Source organism: Trachurus japonicus, chromosome 13 (genome assembly GCF_045865225.1).
Source record: "Trachurus japonicus isolate A0001 chromosome 13, Traja_1.0".
NCBI classification, from domain to species: Eukaryota; Metazoa; Chordata; class Actinopteri; order Carangiformes; family Carangidae; genus Trachurus; species Trachurus japonicus.
This window is the reverse complement of record NC_140919.1, coordinates 37,281,957-37,308,779: the sequence shown is the minus strand read 5'-3', so window position 1 is coordinate 37,308,779 and position 26,823 is coordinate 37,281,957. Positions and strand designations below refer to the sequence as shown.

At 43.2% G+C, this 26,823-nt stretch overlaps 1 protein-coding gene across 3 annotated transcripts; it reads left to right on the top strand.

The window, feature by feature from the left end:
* The first annotated feature begins 393 nt into the window (after positions 1-393).
* On the top strand, positions 394-24,970 carry col26a1 (collagen, type XXVI, alpha 1). 3 transcript variants are annotated; one of them, XM_085796374.1, is made up of 14 exons: positions 394-994; positions 1,127-1,249; positions 2,112-2,215; positions 16,884-16,945; positions 17,034-17,157; positions 17,756-17,845; positions 17,991-18,119; positions 21,723-21,794; positions 22,291-22,343; positions 22,445-22,507; positions 23,037-23,072; positions 23,174-23,218; positions 23,623-23,707; positions 24,526-24,970. In XM_085796374.1, the coding sequence occupies exons 1-14, from the start codon at positions 789-791 to the stop codon at positions 24,663-24,665; spliced, it is 1,332 nt and encodes a 443-aa protein (XP_085652500.1). In that variant the 5' UTR covers positions 394-788; the 3' UTR covers positions 24,666-24,970. The 3 variants fall into 3 exon arrangements, with proteins under 3 accessions (XP_085652500.1, XP_085652499.1, XP_085652498.1); XM_085796373.1 differs by having other exon boundaries at positions 550-994; positions 17,765-17,845; positions 24,526-24,776; XM_085796372.1 differs by having other exon boundaries at positions 550-994; positions 17,747-17,845; positions 24,526-24,776.
* The last annotated feature ends 1,853 nt before the right edge of the window (positions 24,971-26,823 follow it).

Sequence of the window (26,823 nt, the reverse complement as noted above, 5' to 3'; positions counted from 1 at the left end):
TATATTCTTTTTTTTTCCTGGTGTAAATGAACTTTCACATGTGTAATCTGATAGGTGGTTAAGTGGGAGAAAAAAAAAACCTTCGGATAGCCTACTGGCGGCTAAAACCTTTTTCTAGTTAATCTGTTTTGATATTGACTTTTGGTGCCCGGAGATCTCTGAGAGTCTGAGAACCTACTGTGGTCCTCAACAGGAACAGTAACCTGCTACCTGACAAACCACATCAGATCATTATGTCATTGTTCACATCTCTTTGTTACCCCTGGTTTATGTGGTTTGGATGAACATATAGCCTATTGTTGTCTACTTTAAAAAGTCGTTATGGGGTATAGTCAGGTGATGCAATGGGGGTAACAGAGATTACGTAAGACCATTAGAGCTCAGTAACTGTGAATTCACCATGAACATCGCGTTCACATTAGCTCCATGCAGAGTGAAGCTGTTGGTTTTACCCGGACCAGATGCGCTTTTACGCACTGCAGTCTCCAGCCCTCACACTCTGCGCGCCTTTTACGCACACTGGATATTTGACTCCTCGGTCCTCGACACGATGTCAAACGTCAGAAACCGACATTATTCTATAGGAAGAGGTTGTGTGTCATTCATCCTGAGCTCTTGAGAGGGCCAATCTACCGCTTCTCGTCAGGAGGATGGAATGACCAACTCTTTTACGCTTACACTGGGGTTTGCTTAGACTTCCTTCAGGCTTCTCATTGTAGACACTGTCGATCTGTCAAAGAAGAATTTGTAACTTCGGGATTTACTTGAAAGCACCTCGCTATTTGCAGATGTCTCTGTCAGGGATAAACCAAAAGGAGACGATGGCTTTATCGTTCCTCTACGCGCTGTGCATGTGGATCACTTTAGTCTGTCCTTCGGTGGGAACTGGGTTTGTTTATCACTTTCCAGGCATCGCTGTGCAGCGGCAGCGCATCAAGTCGGAACAGAGCGGCAGCACCGGACCACCTGGTACCGGGACCCGCACCCAGCTCAGGTGAGTACAACTGGTCAAGGCTCCTGTCGACTACAGATATACAGCTACAACTTTGGCTGAGAACTGAATTGTCTCATTCATGTTAATGTCTGTGATTTTTAACATCATGTCTTTTTTTCATGTGTGTTGTAGGAACTGGTGTCAGTACACTGTATCCAAAACAGTGTCCTGTCAAGTGCACAATGGGACAGAGACCACGGTGCAGAGAGTGTTTCAGGGCTGCCGGTGGCCCGGACCTTGCTCCAAAATCATCAGGTATTGTACCTGCAGTCTTCACTGCGGCTCCCATCATCTCCATCCTTTATTGTTTGTGAGGATTGTCCTGTTTTGCTGCTTATATGCAGCTTCCTTCATGGTGGCAAGGGCACATTTTATGACTTTGGGGACTTTGGCGATCTCTCTCATTTATACAATTTCCCTATGTGAAAATGAATGATCAGTGGTGAGGAAAAATAGTCATGAAGTTTATTAAACTTTTTTTTCCTCAAGTTTTCCTCAATGTTTTTCAAACTGAGTAGAATACACATTATCAACACGATCAACTTTCACTTTAAAGCAATATTTCTTCGTTTTGCAACATAGACCAATGTTACCATCAACAGCTTTTTACTTAGCCATCTGAAAAATGTTGAGTTCAGTATCAAACTTTTGCATCAAAGAGCCCTATCTCCACCATCATGTTGTTTTTTCCACTGAAATTAGTTTCTCCTGAAGTAAGTTTTGATGAAAACGCCTTCAATCTGCCTTCAATCTGCCCTGAAAAGGCTGAGGACATATTATAACCTCTTGTATTATAAATACATCAATGGCTGAAACTTCAGTCAAGGGACAATTTCCACCACTTATGGCAAGAAACCACATTCAGCAGCAAAGAAAACTCACAAATGGCTTCTTATAAAAGCTTCTTTCTGAAATAGAAAAGGACTGAATCCGTCCTTTAAGTGACCTGAGAAACCTTTGTTGCTCTTCTCTCCCCTAACGTCCTGCCCCAACTCGACCGCTCAAACAAAGTCAGAAATTGCATTAAAATAAGAATAAAGCTTGAATATGTATCTGTTCACATGTGTTTCTGCATGTAAGTGTATGTCCTTAGTCACCTATATGTGTTGTTTTACAGCTACAGGACCCTCATCAGGCCGTCCTTCAGGGTTTCCTACAAGCAAGTCACAGCACTGGAGTGGAGATGTTGCCCGGGGTTTGTGGGAGAAGAGTGTCGTGAAGGTGAGTTTAGTCCTTCTTTTTTTCCCCCTTCACTCACATGATGTAATTTTCTCAAACGTTGGACAAGAGGAGCTGCAGAGCGTGTGGTCTGTGAAGCTAATACTCTCAAGGACTGAAATAAAGGCCATGTGTTTTGCCTGGACCCATCTGTGTCTTTTTAGTAGAACCAGGCAGCTTTACCCACATCAGGGCCTTTTTTTATGTTTGGTGGTGTGTAGTCGGGTAGCTCGCTAATGGTGCTACTGTGCAGCAGTGGATATGATTGTGAAGTTGTTTTGAATTAAGACTGAAAGCCTGTTTTGGATTACGTTTGGGCACATGCACTGCAGTAAAGCAACGATTGAAAGGGATCCTCTGTGGTTTTGTACCTTTTTCTTTTACAGCTGCATGCATGAAGTTGTTTCTGCGGCTGGAAAGAGGAGGAATAAAATCACAATCTCTCTCTCTCTCTCTCTCTGTAAATGTGTATGGGTACATGCACACACATCAATTACTCTTTTATTGCAGACAGCACACAGGCGGTATTGCCTGTCTCCCCAAATATCATCATGACCATGACGGTCAAGAGAATGAATGAAAAAAATCTGTGAGGACGGTCCAGCAGAGTGGTTGTAAAGTGGGAGGTAGTCTGGGTTTCGGCGGTGGGCAGCGCTGCTCCTGGACACCGCAGACCGCAGACTCTGAGCCAAGAAAAGGCCAACATTTTCAGCCAGGGGTGAGCCACCACAGTCAACATGAAGCCACGGAGTTGGAGTGTGGATGGAGGTCTAATGCAGGACTGCCTCAGCTCAGCTGTTTATACACAGAGTTTACAGAAACTATTGAGAGACCAAACCATTGTGTTGTTTTCCACATTTTGCTGTTACAGCCTTATTTTAAAATAATTTAAAAGCATTTCCCTTTTTTATTGTCTTCTTCGTCAGTTTGCAGCACTTCATAATGACAAAGTAACACAAGAAAATACAATGTTTTTGCAAATTCAGGAAAACATTTAAAGCAGAAGTAAGCGATATTTTTGCGTCAATATAAGTCTTAAATAGTTATATCTTCCGACAGCAATCACTTACATAGAGTGTTTGGACTGAAACACGGGTCTGTCAGTCCCTCTGCTCTGCTCTGAGCCGAGGAGAAAACTTTTCTCGTATCCTACAAGTTTTATCCAATGAGGAGAGAGAACGGCATGCAGGGCTGTGTGTGCAGCCAAGGGATGCGCCTGAATGTGGCGACGTAGGGACGAGGACCAATAGATCCATGACGAGGGCGGGGGCTGCTAACTCCAGCGGCTGACAAGACGTTATGGTGCGTTCAAGGCAGCCCGTAACTCGTGTTTTTCCGACCTGTGAAGTCGTACCAGTTCGATCTGGTGCGAGTTCACGGGTCGGAAGTTACGAGTGGCCGTTATAGTGACTTTCACAGGTAAAACAGGTCGGAAAAACACGAGTGGGTTGCCTGGAACGCTACAAAGTCGTAAGTTGTGACTTGAAGCTGTAACTTACGGTTTCAAAAGCCTGCCTGGAACGCAGCATTAGCCAAAACGACCGGATCGCTTACTTCTGCTTTAATATAAATATTCAGACCCGTTGCTATGACGCCTGAACTTGTGTCTCCTATTTCTCTTGATCATCTCTGAGATGTTTCTACATCTTGATTGTAGACCACCTGTGATCAATTCAGCTGATTGGACATGATGTGCAGAAGTAGCCTACACTTCTGTTCATACGAGGTCTCACATTTTGACTAAGCATGTCAGTGCTTAAACCAAGTCATGAGGAGGAAGGAACAACCTGCAGGGAACAGAGGCAGGACTGTGCCGAGACACAGATCTGGGGAAGGCTACAAAAACATTTCTGCTCCAGTGACGGTTCCCAACAGCGCAGGGGGCACCCCCCGGTTGTAGCATGGCTGCATCATACTACGGGAAGCCGTCAAGGTCTAGAGAAAGCTAAATGGAGAAAAGTACAGTGATATCCTGAATGAAAATCTGGCATGGAGCACCAAGGACCCCAGAGTGGGCTGAAGGTTCACCTTCAAACAGGACTGTGATGCTAAACACAGCCAAGATACAGTAATATAGGAGTGGGTCAGAAACATGTGTATGGATGCCCTGGCCGGTGCCTGGTCTTGAACCCAACTGTGCATCTGTGAAGAGACCTCAGTGTGGTGGTCCAGACCAGAACAGTCCACATTCAACCTGACAGAGCTTAAGAGGTACAAATCTGAAAAGGTGTTCCACTAAAGGGTTTGAATACTTTTGTAAATGTGGTATTTGAGTTTTCCTTTTCAATAATTTTACAAAAAAGAAAAATAAGAATTATCTTATTAAAGCAGAAGCAAGCGATCCGGTCGTTTTGGTTAATGCTGCGTTCCAGGCAGGCTTTTGAAACCGTAAATTACAGCTTCAAGTCACGACTTACGACTTTGTAGCGTTCCAGGCAACCCACTCGTGTTTTTCCAACCTGTTTTACCTGTGAAAGTCACTATAACGGCCACTCGTAACTTCCGACCCGTGAACTCGTACCAGATCGAACTGATACGACTTCACAGGTCGGAAAAACACGAGTTACGGGTTGCCTTGAACGCACCGAAAGTCTTGTCAGCTGATGGAGTTAGCAGCCCCCGCCCTCGTCATGGATCTATTGGTCCTCGTCCCTACGTCACCACATTCACGCGCATCCCTTGGCTGCACACACAGAGAGGACCGCCCCTTTATGCCGTTCTCTCTCCTCATTGGATAAAACTTGTAGGATACGAGAAAAGTTTTCTCCTCGGCTCAGAGCAGAGCAGAGGGACTGAGAGACCCGTGTTTCGGTCCAAACAATCTATGTAAGTGATTGCTGTCGGAAGATATAACTATTTAAGACTTATATTAACACAAAAATATCGCTTACTTCTGCTTTAACCTCCAAAGGGATATAGGTTACGACTCTTTACTGATAAACATTTTCACATGTTGTATTCAAATATTATGGATGCCTGTAAAATGGATATTGAGGCTGCACTGGCTGACATACAGTAATTTAATATGCACGGTAACCACAGTAAACACATTTTCAGTTTTCTAATAAAATTATTTAGTCCACCCACCAACTCCTTTGTAGGTTTGAGTAATACAGCAGTTGGTATGTCATGAAAAATGCTGGCACGGTCTGTCTGCATTTGTCCAAGATTAACAGTTACCTCAATGAGCAGACTTTGCCTATTGGTAATAATTACCACACCTTGTTCCATTTTGCAAAATTATTCATTGTTGCACTTGGATGGGCAAGGTTTACCACAGGCTCAGAAAGCGAACATTAACATTAACGGAATAAACACAGACATTATTACAAAGCTTTTGGAAACCATTATTGCCTGGTGGTGGATATTATTCCTCACAAAGATTAACACGTAGCTATATCCTCTGAGTCTGTAAAGCCCGAGATTATGGTTCACTTGAGACCAAAGTGGTTGCAGGAGTGTGAAGAAGTAATCTGGCTGTTTATTTAACTTTTGCTGAAATGTATTTGCACTTTATAATGGCTATAGAGCAGGGGAGGGAAATCACCTCCATATGGAGAGACAGAGGTTCGGAGACCTGAAAGACAGAGGCCGATGTCGGAGACAGTCGGCTTCACAGAGCTGGCAGGGGTCAGCGTGTCGGAGCTACAGAAAGAGAGAGGACACTGATGGGAGAAAGTTAGGAATAGCGCACATAAAACAATAAGGTGTTAGAACTGGCGAGGCGGAGGCAGCTGTGGAGCAATATTTAAGAGGAAAAGAGACGAGAGGAGGAAAGCGAAGCGTAATGAGGAGTGTTTCTGTCCCACAGGACTCCAGCTGCTACAAGCTGCCCAGACAGCAGCGGAGCAGAGAGCCGGTTCTGTGGGAAAGTGGCCCCACTGAAATTAATGAGCATGACACTCCTCCACCAGGTCCTTGAAACATACGTGACCATGCTAGACTTCAGACCACAGCTCTGAAACACTGTTTCTCCTCCATCAATTAACCTCCGTCAGTCAGATACAGCATCATAGCCTACAGTCTATCAGTAATATATTGGAAATAGCCTATGGTTGCTCTTCACAAGAGAGCGTTTAAAACTTTAAACTTTTTATTTGAGGAAACCTTTGTCCAAAGTATTTTAAAGACCTTTATTGCTTGTCTGTTTTTTTGTGACATGTCACTTGCACATATGTTTCTGTTTGATTTTAACTTTCTTTTGTCTCTGGGGGTGAAGGTTGTGAAAACAAGTCATGCATCACTTTTATGAACCTCTGCAAATCTTATGAGTACTGTAGGAAAGGGATATATTAAGGATCACTGAGTATATGATTTACTATAGCACTAACAGATATCATCATTAATGGACTAATTTGATATGTTGTGAGATTTCAGTACCACTCTCCTTTCTGTTTCTATATGAAATTATAGCCAGAGGTTGGTTAGCTTAGCTTAGCATAGAAACCTCAGAAGTCACTGCTGTGGGGTTTGGATAGGATCAAGGCTAGCTGTTTCCCCCTGTTTTTAAGCCTTTATGCTAAGCTAACTACCACTTGACTCCATGCTTTATATTTGGCGCAACACAGAGACGTGAGAACGGCATCAATCTTCTAATCTAACCCCCGGCAAGATAGCATATAAGTATTTTTTCCCTTTAAGTGTGGATAATTTGGGTCAGACACAGAACTCTGTCCGCCGGCCAACGGCGTACATGCAGCTCTGTGTAGCAGAGATCTGCTGCAGCGGGGCTCCGAGCCAGCTGTTTTATCAGAACGAGCGAGGACAGCCTTAACCAATGAAGATGACATCACCTCTGGTTTTAGTTTTGACGGGGCTCTGGCTCCACTTCAGAGGCCCCTGAGGCCCTCAGAGATGTAGAGGCTAGGGCACACGAAGAGAGCCGAGTTGGGTCTGTGTAAGCTGAGGAGTTCCTCCCACCTCTGCTCATGTTCTTGTCGCTTTCATCTTCTAAACTCTGAATCATTTTCTGCCTGACACTAATGTCTTATTCCGTTACCATTGTTTCCTCTCATAGAAATACATCAAAAAACCATTTATGAAGGTGACTTGGAGCATAAAAAAACACTCTTTTGTTTCTCTGTGGTATAAATAGTGTTCTGGCATCAGCCGTCAAGGCGAATACACAAAACACAGAGGCCAAATCTGCACACTGCATTCATAATCATGTTGCCTGTAGTCAGTGTTTCAAGTTTCTTCCATGCTGAAAATGCAACCAAACTGATGCTTCAATGCTATATGTTTTCAGGAGAAACATTTAGTCAATCACTTACCAGCTAACTGAGAGAAAAATATAAGTGAAATGTTTTCCTCCAGCCTCTGAACTGTGAGGATTCGTTGCTTTTCTGCCGTGTGATACACAGACTGTGTACTCCACCCATGTCTAATGTCAGCTGGAATCTATATGTGGTACACGTGGTACTATGGCTGATTTATGGATGGATGGATGTTGCAGCAATCATCAGTTGCAGATTTGAAGGTGTTTGACAAAGTGCAGAAATCCAAAGAAATGCTGCAGTTTCATTCAGCCAGCAAGTGATTTCTCAGCTAGTTTTGGCTTTTACATTTCATGTTCCTTGTGTTTGTGTGTAACTCCCTTTTTTTTTATTTTGTCCTCTATAACCTGATAACACTGAAAAACCCTGCAGCTTGTAGCCAAGCTGCAAGGCCGAGCAGGTCACAGCCTGAATGTTCCTGTGTTTGTGAAAGGAAAATGGGTGTTTTCTTGAATACGTGTTGTTGACACCCTGAGCAGTCAATACTTTTGACAGGTCTGGTTTGTGCTGGCTGTGTAGTACAGTGCATCTCAACATTTACATTTTGCTTTCAGCAGAGTTGTGCTAACACATGACGGCATGGAACACATTTGGGAGAAATGTGTTCGTAATTTCCCCGCTGTCGGCCCCCCGCCCCCCTTCTGCTCCCCACTCCGACACAGCAGCACCCCAGCACCTATCTGCACACATGATCACATCAACAGCATGCAGGCATTATGGGTAGTATCTAAGCATGGGGAGGGGGAGTGTAATCTTAAAAGAATTAGTGCCAGGACCTCCCCTGATGACAGCAGTAACGTTAAAGTCACGCAAGAGCACAGAAAAAGAAGCTTAACAAAGTTTCGTGCTGCGTGTGCCAGCAGATGGTGTTTTTTTGGGGTGGAGGTAACGATGCATTTCATTAAAGGAGTGAAGAGGTGGCTGAAAGCTTTGGGTGTCAGATGTGTTAATTTGTTAATGCTGCAGCTATGAGGCCGCTCACTGTTTCCCCTCAGCAGCTGGATGAGATGGGAGTGAGGGAAGTGTACTCAGACTTCATTGTTGGAGGGATTATCTTCAACGCTAGCTTTATCATTCAGAAATACCTTTAAATTCCTCAGTTTTTCCATCTTAGCATCTGCTCTCATCCCCCATGGTGGCCTTAGCTCTTTTGCCCTCGCCTTTTCTAGCCTCTTTATCTTCTATATTCCTCATCGCTTTCGACTAATCTTACTTCCTATGTCCTTTAGATCTCCTGCTCTCCTCTCCTTGGAGTGAAGTGATAAAACAGAACCATATCCCACATGTGCTTCTCGAGACCAAAACCTTTGGGCGACATGAGGATATGACTGATGTCTCTGTTATATCCCTGATTGTGTTCAAATATAGGTCAGACATTCACCTCTGACCTGCTGGGAGCCGTGGGATACCTCAGCTGTTCCTGGTCATAGTCTGGTCGGCCTGATGGATGATGCTCTGTTCCTGCTCCCTCTGTGGTTTTTCATTTCTTTCACCACCTTATCATTGCTTCTCAGTGACATCCCTCTATTTGTCCCTCAGCGACTACACACATCTATTTATTGTATGCAGAGTTAAGCAGGTTAAGTTCCTAAAAAGGTTCCTAGAAAAGTTCCAGAGGTCACGGAGATCCAGATGTTTCCATACTTATGAAGTTGTTCTGTGGTTGTTTTTGTTAGAAACAAATGATTCTCTGTAGTGAATGTGGCTTTGCGCTGGTGCTGGGTTGTCAGAGCCAAACGCATAACAAGAGCTGGGGTCAGGCCGTGTTCAAACAGAGCTAGTGTCGTCTGACCACATTAGGAATCAGACATAGTTGTTCCCAAACAACACACTTGACGACTGAAAATCCAGCTGCCAAAGAGTGAGGGAGGAGCGGTGACATTGATCAAACTTGTAGGTAGCACATAAATGACAGTCAGCGTTGGACTCGGTCACTCTCATGACTCTCAAGTAGTTGTAGTAACGGGAGCTAGAGAGAGAGGCTCAAACCCTGGCTCCCTCTGCGCAACTGGACAATCAACGGCGCGAAGGTTGTCAGTTTCAATAACCTACAGGACCGGTCAGACAAAGCCCCGGCTAATCCAACACCGGAAAGTTGCGTGGGAAGAAGAAGGTTTTCAAGGCTACCCAACCCAAGGACAAGCACTGCTGAAGAAGCGTACAGGCTGTATCAAGTTTCATGGAAATCCATCCAATGGTAATTGAGCCATTTCACTCCAAACCCCCCCAAAAATCACTAACTCCTAGAGGTGCCAGATAAAAACTCATTATGGATTCATCCTCTGGGGGACATGAATATTTGTACCATATTTCACAACAATCCATCCAACAGTTGTCAGAGGTTTTCTCTCCCTTTGTCTAGCAACCAACAACAAGCAGAACAGCATCACTGTCCCTGAAGCCCTAAAACCAAACATGTACACGCCAACTTGCGTCAAACGTCATAGGAAAGTAAATCTTTTAGACACAACCTTTTGAAAACGAGTGAACATGAGACCTCTAGTTTTCTGGAAGTTCATTTCCTCTCATCTTATCATTACAAGACTGTATTTCTGATATGACTTGTCAGCGGGGATATTCTCCCCGTCTTTTTTCCTCCCTCGCCGTCTCCACCCTTGTCATTCTCTCCATTTCATCAGCCACCACCGTGAAACCATGTAAACCTCAAAAATGTCGCCCTTGTTTCAGCCGATCACAGCGCGTATCGTCTCTCCGCACCAGATTCACACACATCATCTCATAGCATGAAGATGACTGTATGTCTGTGCGCCAGCGGGCCCATCCATCTCTCACTGTGACTGATGCGTTGCTAACATTGCAGCACCAGAGCAGTAGTGTGTTGTCTTGGCCTTGCAGCCCGATGACACGAGTGGATGCATTCTGCTGGAATGAGGGAATGACGGAGAAATTATGTGTCTTCTCAGATTGGAAGAGATTCAGTCTGTCATTGTTTCACAACTACGCCTGATGAGTAGCAGTGTTTTGTGAGCAGGACTGTCAGATTAATAGCCGTGCCTCGTTGTGGTTTTGAAATCCATTACTGAGTCGTTGATCAAATTTAATTTTGCATGAAATAATGGCATCATGTGTAAAAATGTAATGGCAAATTGTATTGATTTACAAGTATTTGTGTTGCTTGTGCAGCGTTAGATTTATAGGAGTGGTGTGTGTGATCTATCAGCTGGCATCACGGGGAGAAATGCTAAATGGTCCCACTGTGGACTGCCACTACACACACCGTCCTCCACCAGCCACCGCTGTCGAAGTGGGTGTGTGATTTAGAGAGTGAGAGAGCTTGTGACAGTGTGTGTGTGTGTGTGTGTGTGTGTGTTCTGTGCCAGCTGTTCTTCGTGCCAGCAGCCATAGCTGACCACTTGCTGGCTGGGGCCGACACACAACAGGCTCCTGGGATGCAGCCAGCTCTTAAAGGCCTGTCTGTGGTCTGCACACACACACACACACACACATTCACAGAAGGAGAGACTGGGCACACATTTGTCTGTGTATCTTGGACATGTGACAGTGACTCTTGAGAATGTCCAAGAAGATGTTTCAATACATCATCCTTCCTCCGTCCTCCTCACACATATACAGACAGAGCAAGTATTTAGTGGCAGTGAAAATTACTGTCCCCAGCTGTGTGCGTCATGGTTTGTTTTGCGGTCGAGGTTGTCTGTGTGTGTATGTGTGTGTGTGTGTGCATGCGTGCACGTGCAAAACTGAAAGAAAGTAAGTGAAGTCTTTGATCTATGTCCAGGTCTGATGTAGGAAATGTAGCTGTCTCAACAGACGATGCCCGCAGACTGACTTAAACCCTTGCCAAAATATCCTGTGCTGTCTTGTACAGTGGATCACACGGTGATGGCAGCGATGACTCATTAGTTCGCTGCTTAGTTTGCTGAGACGAAGTATGCTCATTTGTTTGACTCCTGATGTTTTAATGAAGATTTATCATCCAAGAGTTTCTAATCGTATTTACACTCTGTCCTTTGCCTGGGGGGAGTTTGATCTGAGCCAATCCAAGTCTGCTCATGTCTCACTTTCATTGTCAGACTGAGCAGCTTAAGCTTATCACATAACACTGAAGTGTGCCTTGCTTCTGTAACATTTTATTTAAAGACATGACATTTATTTATGTGGTGCATTATGCAGCAATCTGACATTTTCATTAATTGCATTTTGTATTGAATTATTCTGTGTCTGTGATAGTTTTGAATCATCTACAGTTTCTTTCACTTGTCTTGTCTCTTCTGCAAGTGAAAAAAAACAATCACTGTAACAGATGAAATATGTATCTTGGCATAATTTTTTGCAACCTCTCACAAAGATCGGGAAGTTTTAATATCTGAATATTTGAACTGTCTTCTCAAACATATAAATCATTCTCTTCGGAGCAGAAAAAGTTTGCTATTCTTTCTGTTTATTTGGCTTCCCCCTAAAGACAACATGAGTCTGACTCTTTCCCATGAGCTGAGAACAATCCAAGAAAAATAACCCCGTCTCGTGTTGCCATGGTGTAATTATGGATCCAAACAGATTCTATGACTGCGGTCCCGCTCTAAACATCATCCCGAGCGAGGCGGAAGTTTGGTTTTCTAACCCAACATAATTAAATTCCAACTGCAGACACGGAAATCCCTCCCACCACCTACAGAAAAAAAAAAAAACCCAAGTTGTTTTGCTCTGCTTTACATTCATGGTGGAGCGGCCTAACTCTAGTGTCGTCCTGTGGTGTGTGTTTATGACATAATAAGATACGGCCGCTTATTTCTTGCTTCCTTTGTACAAGAGATAAAGGCTGGACAAGTTAGCTCATTAGCAGTGAAGGATGGAGCTAAACAAATCCTCTCTCAGGCCTGAGAAACAGAAATCCATCATCAGGCAAGGAGGCTTACTGTATATCTCTTTCATCTGGCCTCACAGTAAAGGAGCCAAGAGGCATCTTGAGTAAACGCACCACATAATCAGTTCCCTGAAGCTGGCTGAAATGTTGATGGAAATAGGGTAGGCTATAAACCAAGTAAGACTGCTGCCCAAAATAGTCTCTTTTTCATTGATTCATTAGGCTACTTCTTGTGTGTAATTGACGTTCAATGGGAAATGGGAAGCAGTAAGTTGTGATTTCCGACTCTTACTAATAATCATTACTTTGGTTCATCACACACAGCTGTAGATTTGATCGATCAGTCATTTTTGCACATGTCAAATGTAGGAGAGTTTTGCATCGTGAGAAAGTTGTGTTTCGTTCCATTGCACTTTTTTGGGGGGGGACATGGTGGACAGTGGACACTATGTAGTAAACAGGGACTGACTTCAGACACTTTAAGTCTACAGCTACACTAGATGCTTTGAGCTAATGCTAACGTTAGTATTTACATTGTCAAAATGACTGAGCTAAAGTACTGAAGTTTGAAAAGTTTAATGTTTACCATGCTAACCATCTCAATTTAGTCTGGTAGCATGGCAACATTGTCTGATTGGCAATAAACACAAGCCAATGGGATTTACGTTCATTTTACTGGTTTTTGGACAAAGTGAACTTCTGGCGTGACGACTGATGTCAAGGGATCTACAAAGTTAGGATACTACAGTTCTTCCTGATGGGAATGTGAATGTCCATAGCAAATTTCAAGATAATCCATTCAGTTGTTAAGACTTGTCACTCAAAATGTTCAAGAATCACCAAAGGAATCACTTGAATCCATCCAGTAGTTGTTGTTGAGATCGTTCCATCTGTGTCAAAGTGCTGCACAGAGCCACAGACAAACTGACATTGCTGTCGACTGAGTCACACCACTAATATGGCTGAAAAAATAAACTAACACTAAACACATAATCACAACAAGATAACTCTTGGAAGACATCGCAGATTGATGTACTGTATATAACAGAGACCGAGTGTCAGAGGGTGGAGACTTCCTCTGGGATGATGATGATGATGATGATGAGTAATTGCAGACTAGATAAAAGCACATCAACTCATCAGCCCTCTCACATTGCCGAGCCCATGATTGTCCACAGGCTTGCTGTTGTGCCGTTGTGCTGTGTACAGTTTTGATGTCCTCGGTGCAGTCAGTCACAACCAGCAGCTCACGTGGGGTCATTGTGGTCTCAGTATTTGGCTTGATTGAATCTGGAGGAATGTGCTTTGGGTTGAGCTGTTGATTGTTGTTTCCGTTTGAGGCTGCGCTCCAAGACGAGATTCAAGATGTTAAAACAAGCCAGTCAGAGACCACACCCACACAGTCTGATACACCACTGGACTGGATGGAGGTGATTACAGACGCAGACGTGGTGCGGATATTCACCCTGCCCTATTTCAGTCAGACGGAAACCTCAGCGGCTCCCGTTAGTACCCTCTGCGTTGCGGTCAGAGACGACGATTTAAGCAGACCGGAGCTGTTTGGGTCATTTTTGTTGTTTGCGTTGGTTATTTATGAGCACCAGTTGTTCCTTATTCTAGGTATCCCCGCTATGACCACAATGTGGGTGGGTCCCATCTGTGGGACGGACAGCTGACATTCCTCACTTCATATGAGCCATAGACCAGAGAGGAAGGCTCAGATTTAGAACAAATGCAGGGTTTTCTTTATTGTGAAACTATGTTTTGGATTTTGGCTTACGGTTCATGTTAAGGATCCAAAAAATGCTGCAGACTGCAGCGTGGTATTTGTGGTTTCGTGGTAGCTGGAATAGTGCAATTTTTGAGCGAGAGATGACCAAATGTTCAAAACAGACTGGCAAACAAGAATTTCACTAAGACACAGAAAAATGTTGCAGGTGCTGAAAGCAAAAGTGAATAGAGAAAACTGAAAAAATAAGCAAAAATGCCTCAACATCATTCAATATTTCACTTGTGTAAATACCCTAAAAAAAGACCAAAACCCAGACTGTGTCAATTCTGTTTCAACCCTGCCTGTGGCACTCATCCCCAAACTTGTTGAATTCTCCTGAAAACAAACCCTTAAGCTGCTTCAATCATGTTTTATATCAATAATGCATCAAATAGATGGTTGGTTGTAAAAATAGTCCTTTGTAGAATTAGCCAGACTCTGCAGCTCCTCTCAGGTCTACAGTGTTAAGCTTCTTTTAGCTCTTCTTTTTTTTTTTTTTTTTAAATGGTAACTTAATTGTTTTGGTTCATTTCCATCAGCCTTTTTCAAATAGGCCAAAATCTGAGCTAAAAGGAGGGTGAATATTAGTCTCACTTTCACCAGTTGGCAACAACCTTAGGATGGATAATATCACTTTGTATCTGGTGATGTCTTGGCAGGCAACAAATCGCCACATAAACTTAAGCTGACAATATGTTCATGTGTTGTTTTCACTGCCCCCAGTTGGCCAGTGTGTGTGTGTATGTGTTTGAGTCTGCGTGTTTTTCCATGTGCTGCATGGTTTGGGTATATTATGAGAGGAGGGTGAGAGTGTGGGCGTACAGGACATCACTGTGAGTGGGCAGACAGACAGAAAACATGCAGAGTCAGTGGACAAGCAGGTGTGCGTCTGTCTGGCTGTGTGTGTGTGTGAGAGAGAGGAGAGCTGGAGGGAGAGGGAGAAATAATTTAATGTGACGTCTAATTATATTTATTCAGTGACATGACTGAAGGAAGAGTTCCTAATAAAATCTTGGGTCTGTTTGATGGGCATTGCACGAGTGTGTCTTGGTTCAACCTGCTCAGTGAGAGAGACACAGAGAGAGAGATGCTAGGCCTACTGACTGTGCCAAGAAAAAACAGAAAGAGGAATTTAAATGTTAGGATTCAGTCAGAAGTGGACCCACATGCAGACAACCAGGATGTGGTTTAAAAGCTTTATTGAGGACCAGTGGGGTATTGATGACAGCTGAGTGGGGCCAAAAGGGAGCAGGCAGACGGAAGGTCGTGGGCGGACAGGGATGTGTAGAGTCAGCAGCTGAGGTCAGACCAGGAGCACTCACAGGGTTGAAGGTGTTTCTCACGGGAGTGTACCTATGTTCCCCAGGTCCTATGTTCCCCGGTCGCAATACATACTGGGGAAGATAGGACCTTTTTTCAAAATAAGGGTCCTATGTTCCCCACTGTTGCTGGTTGATGGTCTCTCTCTACTTATCTGGTCTTTTTACTAAACTTAACCAACTCCTTTCTTCATTGCCTAAACCCAACCAATGGTACAATTACACTTCTCACTCAAAGTCACAAAAAAGTGGGGAAAAGCGGGTCCTATGTTCCCCGGTCCCATACAAAGTGAGGAACATAGGACCCGGGGAACATAGGGATGATCCCGTTTCTCACGACGCAGGGCTCTCCGGATGACACCGAAACTGGGGCTCGTCGCCACACAGTCACAGGCATAGGGAAACCAGGGAACGGACGAAACTCAAGGTCAAGCACAGGAAGCTGTTGGTTTTACCAGGGCAGAGACGAGGAGAGGCGGTGAAAGGCAAGCCGCGTCGAAACCACCAGCACTGGGACTGCTTAAAGTCCCCCTCCAACGACCCTTTTTGGTTATTTTAAACTAAAACATTCTCTGTAGTCTTTAAATTGTGATTATGAAGTTTTTTGCCAAAATCACAAAACCTGTGTAATTTCCCAGGGCTCTCCTTCTGCACAGCACCAGCAGCTCATTAGCAATGCGCCTCTGGAGGGTGGGCGGAGACTGCGCTGCTCTGCAACCGCCCAGCCACCCCCCTCGCACCGAAAAGCACGAAAAACACGATTTTCTTCGGAGGGGGTCTTTAAAGGTGTACAGAAAAGAAAATTGAATTTAAGCCCGCTCTGGGTCATAAAATTAATGTAATAACTCATCTATCAGACAGTGTAGGCTTTGTGCAAAATTGTATTTTTGAGTAAATCCGGGATGAAAGTGTGGTATTTTTTTTTCCGCATTGGATAATGCAGGCGCACGGATTATACGTCAGCCTGCACACGATTCACCAGCCACTGATATTGGATCCGTCATCCGTCATTCAAACATCTGAGACACGCACACACACACGGAGCTCGGTCTCGCCCCAAGCTTTGAATATCCCGCCCGCTCGATAACGACCAATCAAATTAATTTTCCTTACTCGGGTAAACTCGTGTTGCAGCTTGTGACAACTCGGCGCGACAAACAGGACAAACGGCCATTTCTGTACACCTTTAATGCTGTCTTGATGGGTGCTGTGGTGCAGCTGGGAACAACAGGTGACACCGATGAGGCTGATGAGAAGGTGAGGCAGGGTGGAGAACGGAGGCGGGGCTGGGGTCACGTTCACAGCAGCAGGGCAGGGAGGCGGAGCAGACCATAACAACAATAGAAAGGCAAAGCAAAAATACAGATGTAGAGGGAAAGACAGCTGGAAGAGAAACAACATAATGTATTCCTGCTGTGGTGTGGACATTAAACACATTGTTGTCTGTCTTCATTTCTTACAGAGTGTATGAACTGCACCAGCTTCACTGACATGAACAGCAGAATAAACACAATTGAATCAAAGGTAAAGAAAATCACTTCAAGCCTTCGTGAGGATTTACACACTGACGACGGCTTCATATTCAACACATCTGTTGTTGCTCTTGTTCCAGATCAGGCTGTTGGAGGAGGGACGGACATCACTGCCGGACGTCAGCAGTTTACCACGGGGCTCGGACAACGAGGTGGACGCACCTCAGCCCACTCCCATTGGACCGCCGTCATACCTGCCGCCAGGTGCTGACACTTCAGACAAAGGCACCTTCTGAAATATGCAGTGGGGGGGGGTCAAGGACCTGGTTTTGTCATCCCAGTCTGAATGAATCAACAGACAATGCACTGTTTCAGATCAAGTCTCTCAAACCTGTCAAGCCAAAGACCTGAAATGATTATTTTTGATTAATCTGTGAAGGCTATTAATTCAATAAAACCATCATCTGCCCAGTAAACACACGCTACAGTGAGATAATTATGTTTTTGGCTTCAGGGCATCGATTTAACTCCTGGGAGACCACATTTTTTCTGTTTTTAGTGAATTTTAGTGAGAAGTTGTAGGCTAATAATGTATCTTTTTCTTTTTTCTTTTTTCATTAAACGTCTCACCATCTTGAATGCCCCTTTCTTCTCAACCCCACACCTCCAGTATGTTACACAGGCTTTCTGTTAGAAGTCCAAGTCAAGACAACTGCCCATGAAATTACTTGTTTCACTGTGCCTTTTTGGCGCTTCCTAACTTTTCTGGTGGATTGCTCCTTTAAGTCATTTGAAACTGAATGATTCCTTGAACTTTACATTTAATCCATATTTCCCTGACTTTCTCTCTTAGGAGTACCAGGAGCTGTAGGGCCTCCAGGGCTTCCCGGGCCTGCTGGATCTCCAGGGCTTCCTGGTTCTGCTGGACCACCAGGCCCTCCTGGACCCACGGGTAAAACATACGCAGAGCCAGAAGTCTCATCTGCTTGTTTATAGATGATTTGGTCTGACACATGTTACCGTGAGAAAATGACTCATTGACAAGTGCGTGTTAAACATGATTGATTCATTGTATCTTGTTGTTTTGATTGGTGCAGGCTCAAAGGGGGAAACAGGTTTATCCGGAGCAATAGGTCTACCCGGCCCTCCTGGTCCCCCAGGTCCCCCAGGGTCCAGATACTTTCCGATCCCGGCACGTGGTGATGCCTTTCAAGTCGACAACCAAGGTGAGCCGACTGCTCCAGTACAATTTCACTCTCTTAAATCCGTACCAAACTGTCCCAGATGAACTTAAATGAGAGAGTAATAGAAACCAATCTCACCCACATGGTTGAATTCTGGTCCAAAAACAATCTTAAAACAATTCAAGCATTCAGTTTTGAATTGTTTAATTAGACCGGTTTAAACCACAGGTCCATTTTCTCAGTTCATCCCACAATGAGTCATGAGTTTCACCACCTTCAAACACTTACATATCTCATGCACATATCCATCCTGTCCAAACACATTGTCAGGCAGAGCATGAACAGCAGCCAATTTGGTTTATGTGTGTGAAAACTGGTGTAAAAAGGGCACAGGTGGAAGCACAGAGAACGAAGCGCAGCGTAGCTGTTACCGAGTGTTTAAGAGAACAAGTATCTACAGCTTTTAGCGATGGACCTCAGCTCCTAATGGAAAGAACATTGTTTCTTTTCCCAGGAAAAGCTGGCTTAGATTTAGTTTAATTGTTTCCGTGTGTTTTGCTGCTGCCGAGCCACTGTTTACTGCAACCTAATTTAACACCACCACCGTCAATGGAGCAAAATAGCAGTGAATAAATAGTAAGATTAGCTAGGGAGCCGAATCAATTAGAAACATGTACTGAAGCATTTTTAATTCACATTATCCAATTTAATACAGGTCACCTCTTTCTACAGAGATCAGTAAACATAGGACTGAAAACTCATGGAATTAATTTTAACATGAAAATCATTTCTCATTCCCTCTGGTTTTCAGCATTTAAATATGTTTTCAAAAATATAACATATAAACAGAAGCCTATTTACAAAGGTACCGCTCTCACATTTAATACCTTGTTTTAACCACAGGGAGGCAGTAGAAGTCCATGCTGTAATCATTACCTCACAAAGACTGCTGGCTCCGATTAGGCTTTTTGGCTGTGTCTGCCTTTCTGAGCCCAGGACTGTGTCTGCGGGTCTGGAACTATGTAGATTTGGGTCTGTGGGACCGTGTAAGCTGAGGGGGGCCAACTGGCTGTAAATCAGGCCTAATTTGTTAGCTGTCAGCACAACAGTCTGCGTTTTGGGGGAACAGGCCGCGGCCCAGAGCCAAAATCTGGGCTGGCTATGAACGAGGGAGGAGATAGTCTGCCACTCATGTGGAGTTTCTTGGGGAGGCAGCCAGACTCGAGGAGACTGTAACATTAGAAAATTAGTTCCAGAGGGAAATGTGCTCCTTCTAGACCTTTTCTGTGGACTGCAGCCATAATGTAACAGCGCTGTCTCAACACAGGGGAAGAATGACCCTGAGCATATGGTAAAGTGGAGAGGAAGTGGAAGTGTGGTATGATTTCAAACAGAATTTATACTTACAAGCATACTTTAAAATATCCTACAGGCTGAGAACAAGACATGACTTCCACCTCATGCATGTTTTCTGTGAAGACAGATCATGTCCAAACATTTACTGCTCTATTAAATGGGACCCTTTTTAGATCGAGCAGCTGGTCCTGTCGATCACCGTCACAGTAGAGTTAATCCTCCTGCTGACTGCTGGTGAAACTCTGCAACCTGGCTGCTGACCCTTGATGTCTTAACTCTTCTGTGAGTTGGCAGTATAGGTAACTGCAAACAGAAATTTTAAAGGCATTGCAGAGATCCAAATTAACATTTTATGGACATACCCATGATGTATAATATATCTTCAGCACATGGGGGCCGGGCCCTGCTTCTTGATCCTGCTCTGAATTTGTGTCTGTTGGTATATCTCTATCTCTGAATCAAGCTGAAGTGGATTACTGTTCATATTTGGATCTGAAATACATCTCGAGTGAACACACTTCTCTGTTAATCAGGAAAACTCTCTCTGCCGCTTCATAGGAAAATGAATGTTTGCAGTGAGCATTTGGTAGCTCACTGTGGTGATGACTAATCAAACTTTATTCAAGATAATCTATTCAGCCATATTTAAGATGTTTGTTCTGCAATATGCACAGCACAGATCTGACGTTGTAGTCTCTCAGCCTAGTCTACACTTCAGCACATATTTGTGTTTCTTAAATATTCAACACATATTAAGCAGAGTATTATTATACTCTGCTACATTTTAAAGGAAAAATGTAATTTTCTTGCAGCTTTAGTTCCAAGACACTTTGGATATTTAGATTATTAATACAAAATATAAATCATCTAATAAAGTATGAATATATATATACAGTAATAGTTACAATTAGCCCCACACTACCAGCTCCAGCTTTAATGATGACACATTATTGCCATCCATACCTCTTTTCCATTCTCTACAGTGTCAACAGTCTGAAGCACTCACCAGTGTCGACATAGAAACTGAGTCAGCTAATGTCAATAAAAGACAATCTCCCCGCACAACACAGACTCCAACACAAACTCAACATGAGCATAAAAAAGTTTTATCTAGTGAAATCTGTCTGGTCGAACAGGAATGACTGACGTCAGGGGAAAGCTGGAGTCAACACAACATCTCACCTCATAATGTAACATTGGTCGGATGATAGTCTTGCATAGCCAGACCTAGAGATGGATTACAAATTAAAGGAAACGGCTGAAAAATGAGGATGAGAGAATGGTTTGATGAGTATGAAAATGATGTAGATCACATGCTATGTGGCCTTCACAGTCACCAGATCCCAACCATAATTGAGCACCAATGGGAGATTTTAGATCAACATGTTGGACAGTGATCCACACCACCTTCATCAAAACATCAAATGACACCAGGGACAAATACAGTTTATAGTTTCAGATGTAGTTTATAGTCAAACTGTAATAACAGTGTAACTCATCAGTTACCTCATCCATCAACATGGTGCCGGTTAGTCAGTCAAACTATGGTGCGTAGGTTACAGAGTTCTGACTGCAATTCACATAACAACCACCAGCGTCGCTAGCAGCAAAGGTTTTCTGAATGTCATATATAATACGGTTTTGAATGTATCACTTTTACTTGAGTATTTCTAAGATGTTTATTGCTACTTTCCTTCTTTAAAGTTGTGTGTGCCTGTTCCAGCATTGTCCTTGATGCCACAGTGATACCACCCCTCTGTATTTCATCACATCACCGTTCAATAAAAACCAACAGAGGCTGAGAAAACCTACAAAACACTGATATCTATTCATGTTAAATGTTTGGGGTCAAACTGAGAGGATGCCAGTGATGGCTAGATTGTAAAGAGTGATGGAGATTTGGGGAATTTTAACAAGTTGCAGCCTGTGAGTCACGTCTGTAACTTAGCACAGTGTTGATCAATGAAAGCATTGATAGAAATCAGTCTGATTTTAAGTACAGTTTCACGTCTGTTTGATTCCTTTGGCTCCAGAAGGAAATTTAAAGCACATGGTCATGAAATAGTTTTGGGGGAAAGAGCAGACAGTTAGCAAACAGTTTATGAGATTACAGGATCTAAATGATAAGATGTAAATCCACCACTTGTTGTAACACAGATGTCAGTGACCTTCAGTCAGGTTAGAACGTCTTTTTTTTTCTAACCAGTCATTCAATTTTTGATTAAGTTTTATGCAAAGGGTCAAGTTAGCCTGTTTGTGTTTAAACTTCTCCTGTTTCTTCCCCCCCAGAGGAAACAGGTTTTGCTGCTCCTCAGGCTGTCGTTGGGCCCCCCGGTCCAACTGGTCCCGCTGGCCCCTCAGGTAAGACTTTAATTCCAATTCCCAGGTTAGATGAAAACACAGCAAGTCTTCAGCTCATGACACATACCAGTGTGTGTCTGTGTTCAACCTTCTTTTTGCAACTCCATCCCTGGAGCCAAGGGCTGCACACATACACAAAACTTCCTTTACAATTCTTGTCAAGATCAAAAAAAATTTGAATATAGAAAACATGTCATGATAATTTACAGGAGAATTTGTAAGAGGATTATATAAACACGACACAATAACATCAGTTGTACATTTGATCTTGTATTAATACATTTTGACATTTTGGTCAAATTAAAGGTTAATCGAGAGTTTATTCTGTAAACCCTGACAAATCTCTCTCTCAGGACAGTATAATTTCAGAATTGAATTAAATTGTGTTAAATTGACTGTATTGGATTTTGACATTGTACAATAGTCAGAGCCAGACTTAAACATTTTGCTGTTCCTCCCTCACACTTGTGTGATGTTTTTGTGAATGACACTACAGGCCCTGCAGGACCGAGAGGACCTGAGGGGATTCCTGGCCTGCCGGGACAAGACGTGAGTGTCTGTCGCAGAGCTGATTGCTGTTCAATTAAAAAAAAAAGTGTACTGTATGACTGGCATCATTAATACGTGTCCTTCTGTTTGTCTGACATAAGGGCAAGGAAGGCCTCCAAGGCAAGCCTGGGGATCCTGGGCCTAGAGGAGATCCAGGGGAAAGGGTGAGGCTGCTTTAAAGAAGAAAAAAAAAAACGTCCTCATTATTGGATTAGCCAGCAGGCTGCACATATTTGATTCTGATGAACTATCAAATGCTTTTTGTTCTACGTTTTGTAAATGGCCCTAGCTGTCATGCAATCTTAAACACATTAAAGGTGAACAGGCTTTTCTTCAAAGACTGACTCCAAGCTGTGACTAATCCTCCTCTTTCTCTCTCGTCCAAGGCCAGGCCTCACTAATCAGGGCAGCCATGTCGGGTCCCCTCTGTAGTCAGCTCTCTAGTGGGCCTCTGTCTTTAAACCTGATCCCCTTCCTCTGCTAGCGTGATTTAAGATTGGAGATCTGGTGAAGAGGCAGATTAGCACAGGGGATAAAGAATGCAAGCTGGTGAAATGTGTGTGAGTGTGTATGTGTGTGTGTGTGTGTGTGTGTGTGTGTGTGTGTGTGTGTGTGTGTGTGTGTGTGTGTGTGTGTGTGTGTTTGTGTGTGTGAGCAAGCACCTAAATTATTTTTCTGTTTTTCCTCTACAAGGGGTTTCCTGGTCTAACAGGTGAGCAGGGCTTACCTGTGAGTATAACCTTATTGTGTTACAGTACTACATAAAATGCACACACACACACACACACACAAAGTAGAGATGACTAGATTATTCGTCTCTGTTTTCACAGGGAGCACCAGGGCCAAAAGGTGAACCAGGAGAAGGCTTGAAAGAGGTAACAGACATGTTACAGTGTTTCCCCCCCCCGAGCTCATTTGAACAAGACTACACTGTAAAGGAACTGCTGGAATAGTCCTCATACTTTAATACAGGACAAACTACATCTTACACTGATGTGTTTGCTATTCGCCAGCGTACAACCATGTACTCAACCCAACACAGTTATTTACTCATTACTGGAAGTCTATCTAATATGGTTGGACTGACTGTGAAGATGTAGATTAACACTGTTAAGGAGTCCATGGATGGCACTGTGTTTGCTTTCTGCCTAGTGTCAGCCTGTTTTAGCCCCTCATCTGTTTGCTTCTTTCCTGCTCTGGTTGCTGACATAAACAGTATTTCAATCCAGCTGAGTTTCCAGTAAAGCTATTCTCAGTTACATTGTATTTTTGTGTTCAGGGTGAGGCTGTGCAGCAGCTCAGAGAGGCTCTGAAGATCCTGGCTGAGAGGGTCCTGATCCTGGAGCACATGATCGGCATTCATGGTGAGCAGAAAGACAAAACAGGAGGGAAATGTGTTTTCCAGGCTAAAGGATGATTGATTGTTGAAGATATTGTCTAACCTTTTGGGAAATATCCCACTACACTCTCAGGCAGAGAGTTGGATGAGAAGGTCATTCGTTTACAGCCACTTATCATAGCTTAGCAAAAAGACTGGGTACAGCTATAGCCTGGCTCTGGGCAGAGTCTGGAACAAAGTGCTGAAATAATTTTTAAACAATTAATCACACCTGAAACTTTTGGTTCCCCCTCTGGCAGTGAGACTAATTATACACAATGCACAGTCCCAAGATAATAAATCATGTAGAGTACAGTAAATGGCATATATAAGCCCTAGTTATAAAACCTACACCAACTTTTTTTTTTTTTTTTTTTTTTTTTACAAATGCCAGCCTGTCCATTAGCAGTAAAGTGATGGTGAAGGTCTCCATCTGCCATGGCTTATCCTTCTGGAGTGCCAAACTCGTCGTGATCCATCTCTTATTGTGATGTGCATCTTGTGCAAACTCACTGGTTGATGTAAAACATTGTGCGCCTGCAGTGAAACTGCGATTTGCATCTTGTTGTACGGAACAGAAAATAAATAACAGGTTACCCAGTGAGCTTTTGATGGGGACAGAGCCAGGCTACATAGCAGTGTCCCTCTGCAGTCTTTATGCTATGCTAACGACCTCCTGGCGTCAATCTTCTTGTATAATTTGCAGCCATAAAGCAAAAGCTAGTATATTTCCCCAAAAATGACTTTTTTTTTGTATATAAACAATATGCTGATTGTTTTTATGTCTTCTTTGTCTTTAAACAGACAACTCTGAAGGATCTGGTTTTGGCAGTATTTCAGACCCACTTTTTTTCTCCGCCATAAAGACCAAACGTCTTCAGCCTGTCCAAACCCCTCATCAAACTCCAGTGCTGAGGGAGATACAAAGACAAGCTCCCCTTTAAGTGTGTAGTCTCATCTTGTATTTGTGGTCATATTTGTTATGGGTATTTTTCATCTTTTTGTTCATATAATTTTTCCTGATGCTTTTATTTTTTGAATTTGTTTTTTGTCCTTTCTTGACACAAATTAGTGCTGTTGTAAAAAGAAGAAGAAGAAGAAGCTCTTTGCAGACATGAGATGTTGAGCATTTCATCCACATGAAAGACTTGAGCCTTTTCCACCCTGTTGCTGCACACTCTTAGTCTACATAACCTTAGCAGCAACACTTACATGATGTTGTACAATGAAATATAATCTCATAAAGTGTTATGAGGGTTTTGGCGTCTTTCTTCCCTCAGATAAAAGACTGCCTAGTAAACACATCAGTTTCCTTGGCTGATGTTGCAAAGCTCAGTTCCTGAGAGCTGGACCCAAAATGTACTATTTAGTGTCGAACACATTCTTGGAACGACCTCGAGGTTCATCTTGTGTTAGACTGTCAAACATATTTCTTCCTCTCTCTGTTTCTCTCTCTCTCTGTGTCTCACGAGCTGTGCTCTGCCTTGTTAAAGCTGAGGTAAGACGTGACAAGCTGCCAAGAATATCTGCTTAAAATAAAGTTAGACGAAATGAATCGCATCTGGAGAGCACCCATCTGGAAAGCAAAAGGAAGGAGATGCTGAAACAGTTGAGTTTTGGCCTGGAAACCACAAACCCTGCTCGGCTCCAGTGCACCTTCCTGCAACTGCCTGACAGAGCACTAAACCTGACAAGATTACACTGACTTCACCATAAACTGCCTCGGAGATTTGCTTTAAAACTGATATGATTATTGTATTAAATAAGTCTCTGAGAAACCAAGCTGGTTGGTCTCTGAGCAAAAGCTTTGGCTGCAGCTGGTACAATCTTTGTTTTCTACATTACAAGGGTCACCTGTTCAAGTACTTGTTCAACATTTGTGCACTTATTCACTTTCTTGTCAAGAGTTGGATGGGAAGATTTATACCACTCTCATTTCTCTGAGAATGAAGCTACAGTAAGGAACTTGTTAGCTTAGCTTAGCATTACATCTGAAAACAGGGGGAACAAGTAGCTTGTCTTTGTGACAATCCTATACAACCAACATCAACCTCATGGTGACAGCAAAGCAATGCTGTGTTCATGTAATATTATTCAGAATAATGAGCCTAGTGGGAAAACTGTTCATATTAGCCAGTCATCATAAATCAATTTGAACACCATATCACCTCATTTAAAAGCTGCTATTTGTTGTAGGCCTATGTAGTTTCTCTCTGTTACCGGTGTGTGGGTTAACACATTTTAGGATACTTAGCTGGCAGCTATTAGGTGATAGCTTAGTTTAGTATAACTGACATAAAATTAAAACAATTAATTTAATTAAAACAAACAAGTATGTTAATTGGAGAACCTTTGTGCAGAGCCAGCCAGGCTAGTTTCCAGTCTTTGTGCTAAGCATTAGCGTTAAATAGCCTCAAATTGAACGCACATAAAGGCAACACTGACTTTTTTTCATCTATTTCTTGAGAAACAAACTGAATAAGTGAACTTGTGTTGTTCAGTCTCTGACAGGTTCTCTCATGTTATAGACAGCCTACATTGATGTAGGCCTACCTTTTCAATCCAACTGTTTTTTTGTTTTTTTTGTTGTGTCTCTGTGTGCGTTTCATTATCTTTTATAGTTAAGTGTTCAGGTGTGCTGTGTTGTTCAACTGAAGAACCGTTGTACTCAGCAGATATTTATCTGTGTTGATTGTTGAAGCAAGATTAAAGTCACAACAACAAAGAGATTCATTTCATAGTCACCGCTTAATTGTACGTAATTACATTCACACATCCTGTACACCACAACTTCACAGCATGATGAGACTATTTACAGGCAGAAGCTCCACTGCAGCGTCTCCTCCTCCTTGTCTTCTTCCTCCTCTCTTTTTTTATCCTTCTGTTTCTTCCCGTCCTCCTTTCAATACTGCTCTTTGTCCTCTCTGTGTGATCATGAGGTTACTGGCAGTGCAGGCTGTAAACATCTGATCTAGGCAAACAGGTGATGGATATATCACACTTTTTCCTTTTTTCAATCCAGCCCTTCTCTGACAAGAGAGCTGTCAGACTTGTATAGAGGGATCACGTACGATTCTGCATCTACAGACAAAAACAGATCTG

Coding starts and splice junctions, on each gene's coding strand:
- col26a1 (XM_085796372.1), top strand. CDS start 789: ATGTCTCTGTCAGGGATAAACCAAAAGGAGACGATGGCTTTATCGTTC. Junction 995..1,126: donor GGGACCCGCACCCAGCTCAG/GTGAGTACAACT, acceptor TGTGTGTTGTAG/GAACTGGTGTCAGTACACTG. Junction 23,073..23,173: donor CAGGTGAGCAGGGCTTACCT/GTGAGTATAACC, acceptor CTGTTTTCACAG/GGAGCACCAGGGCCAAAAGG.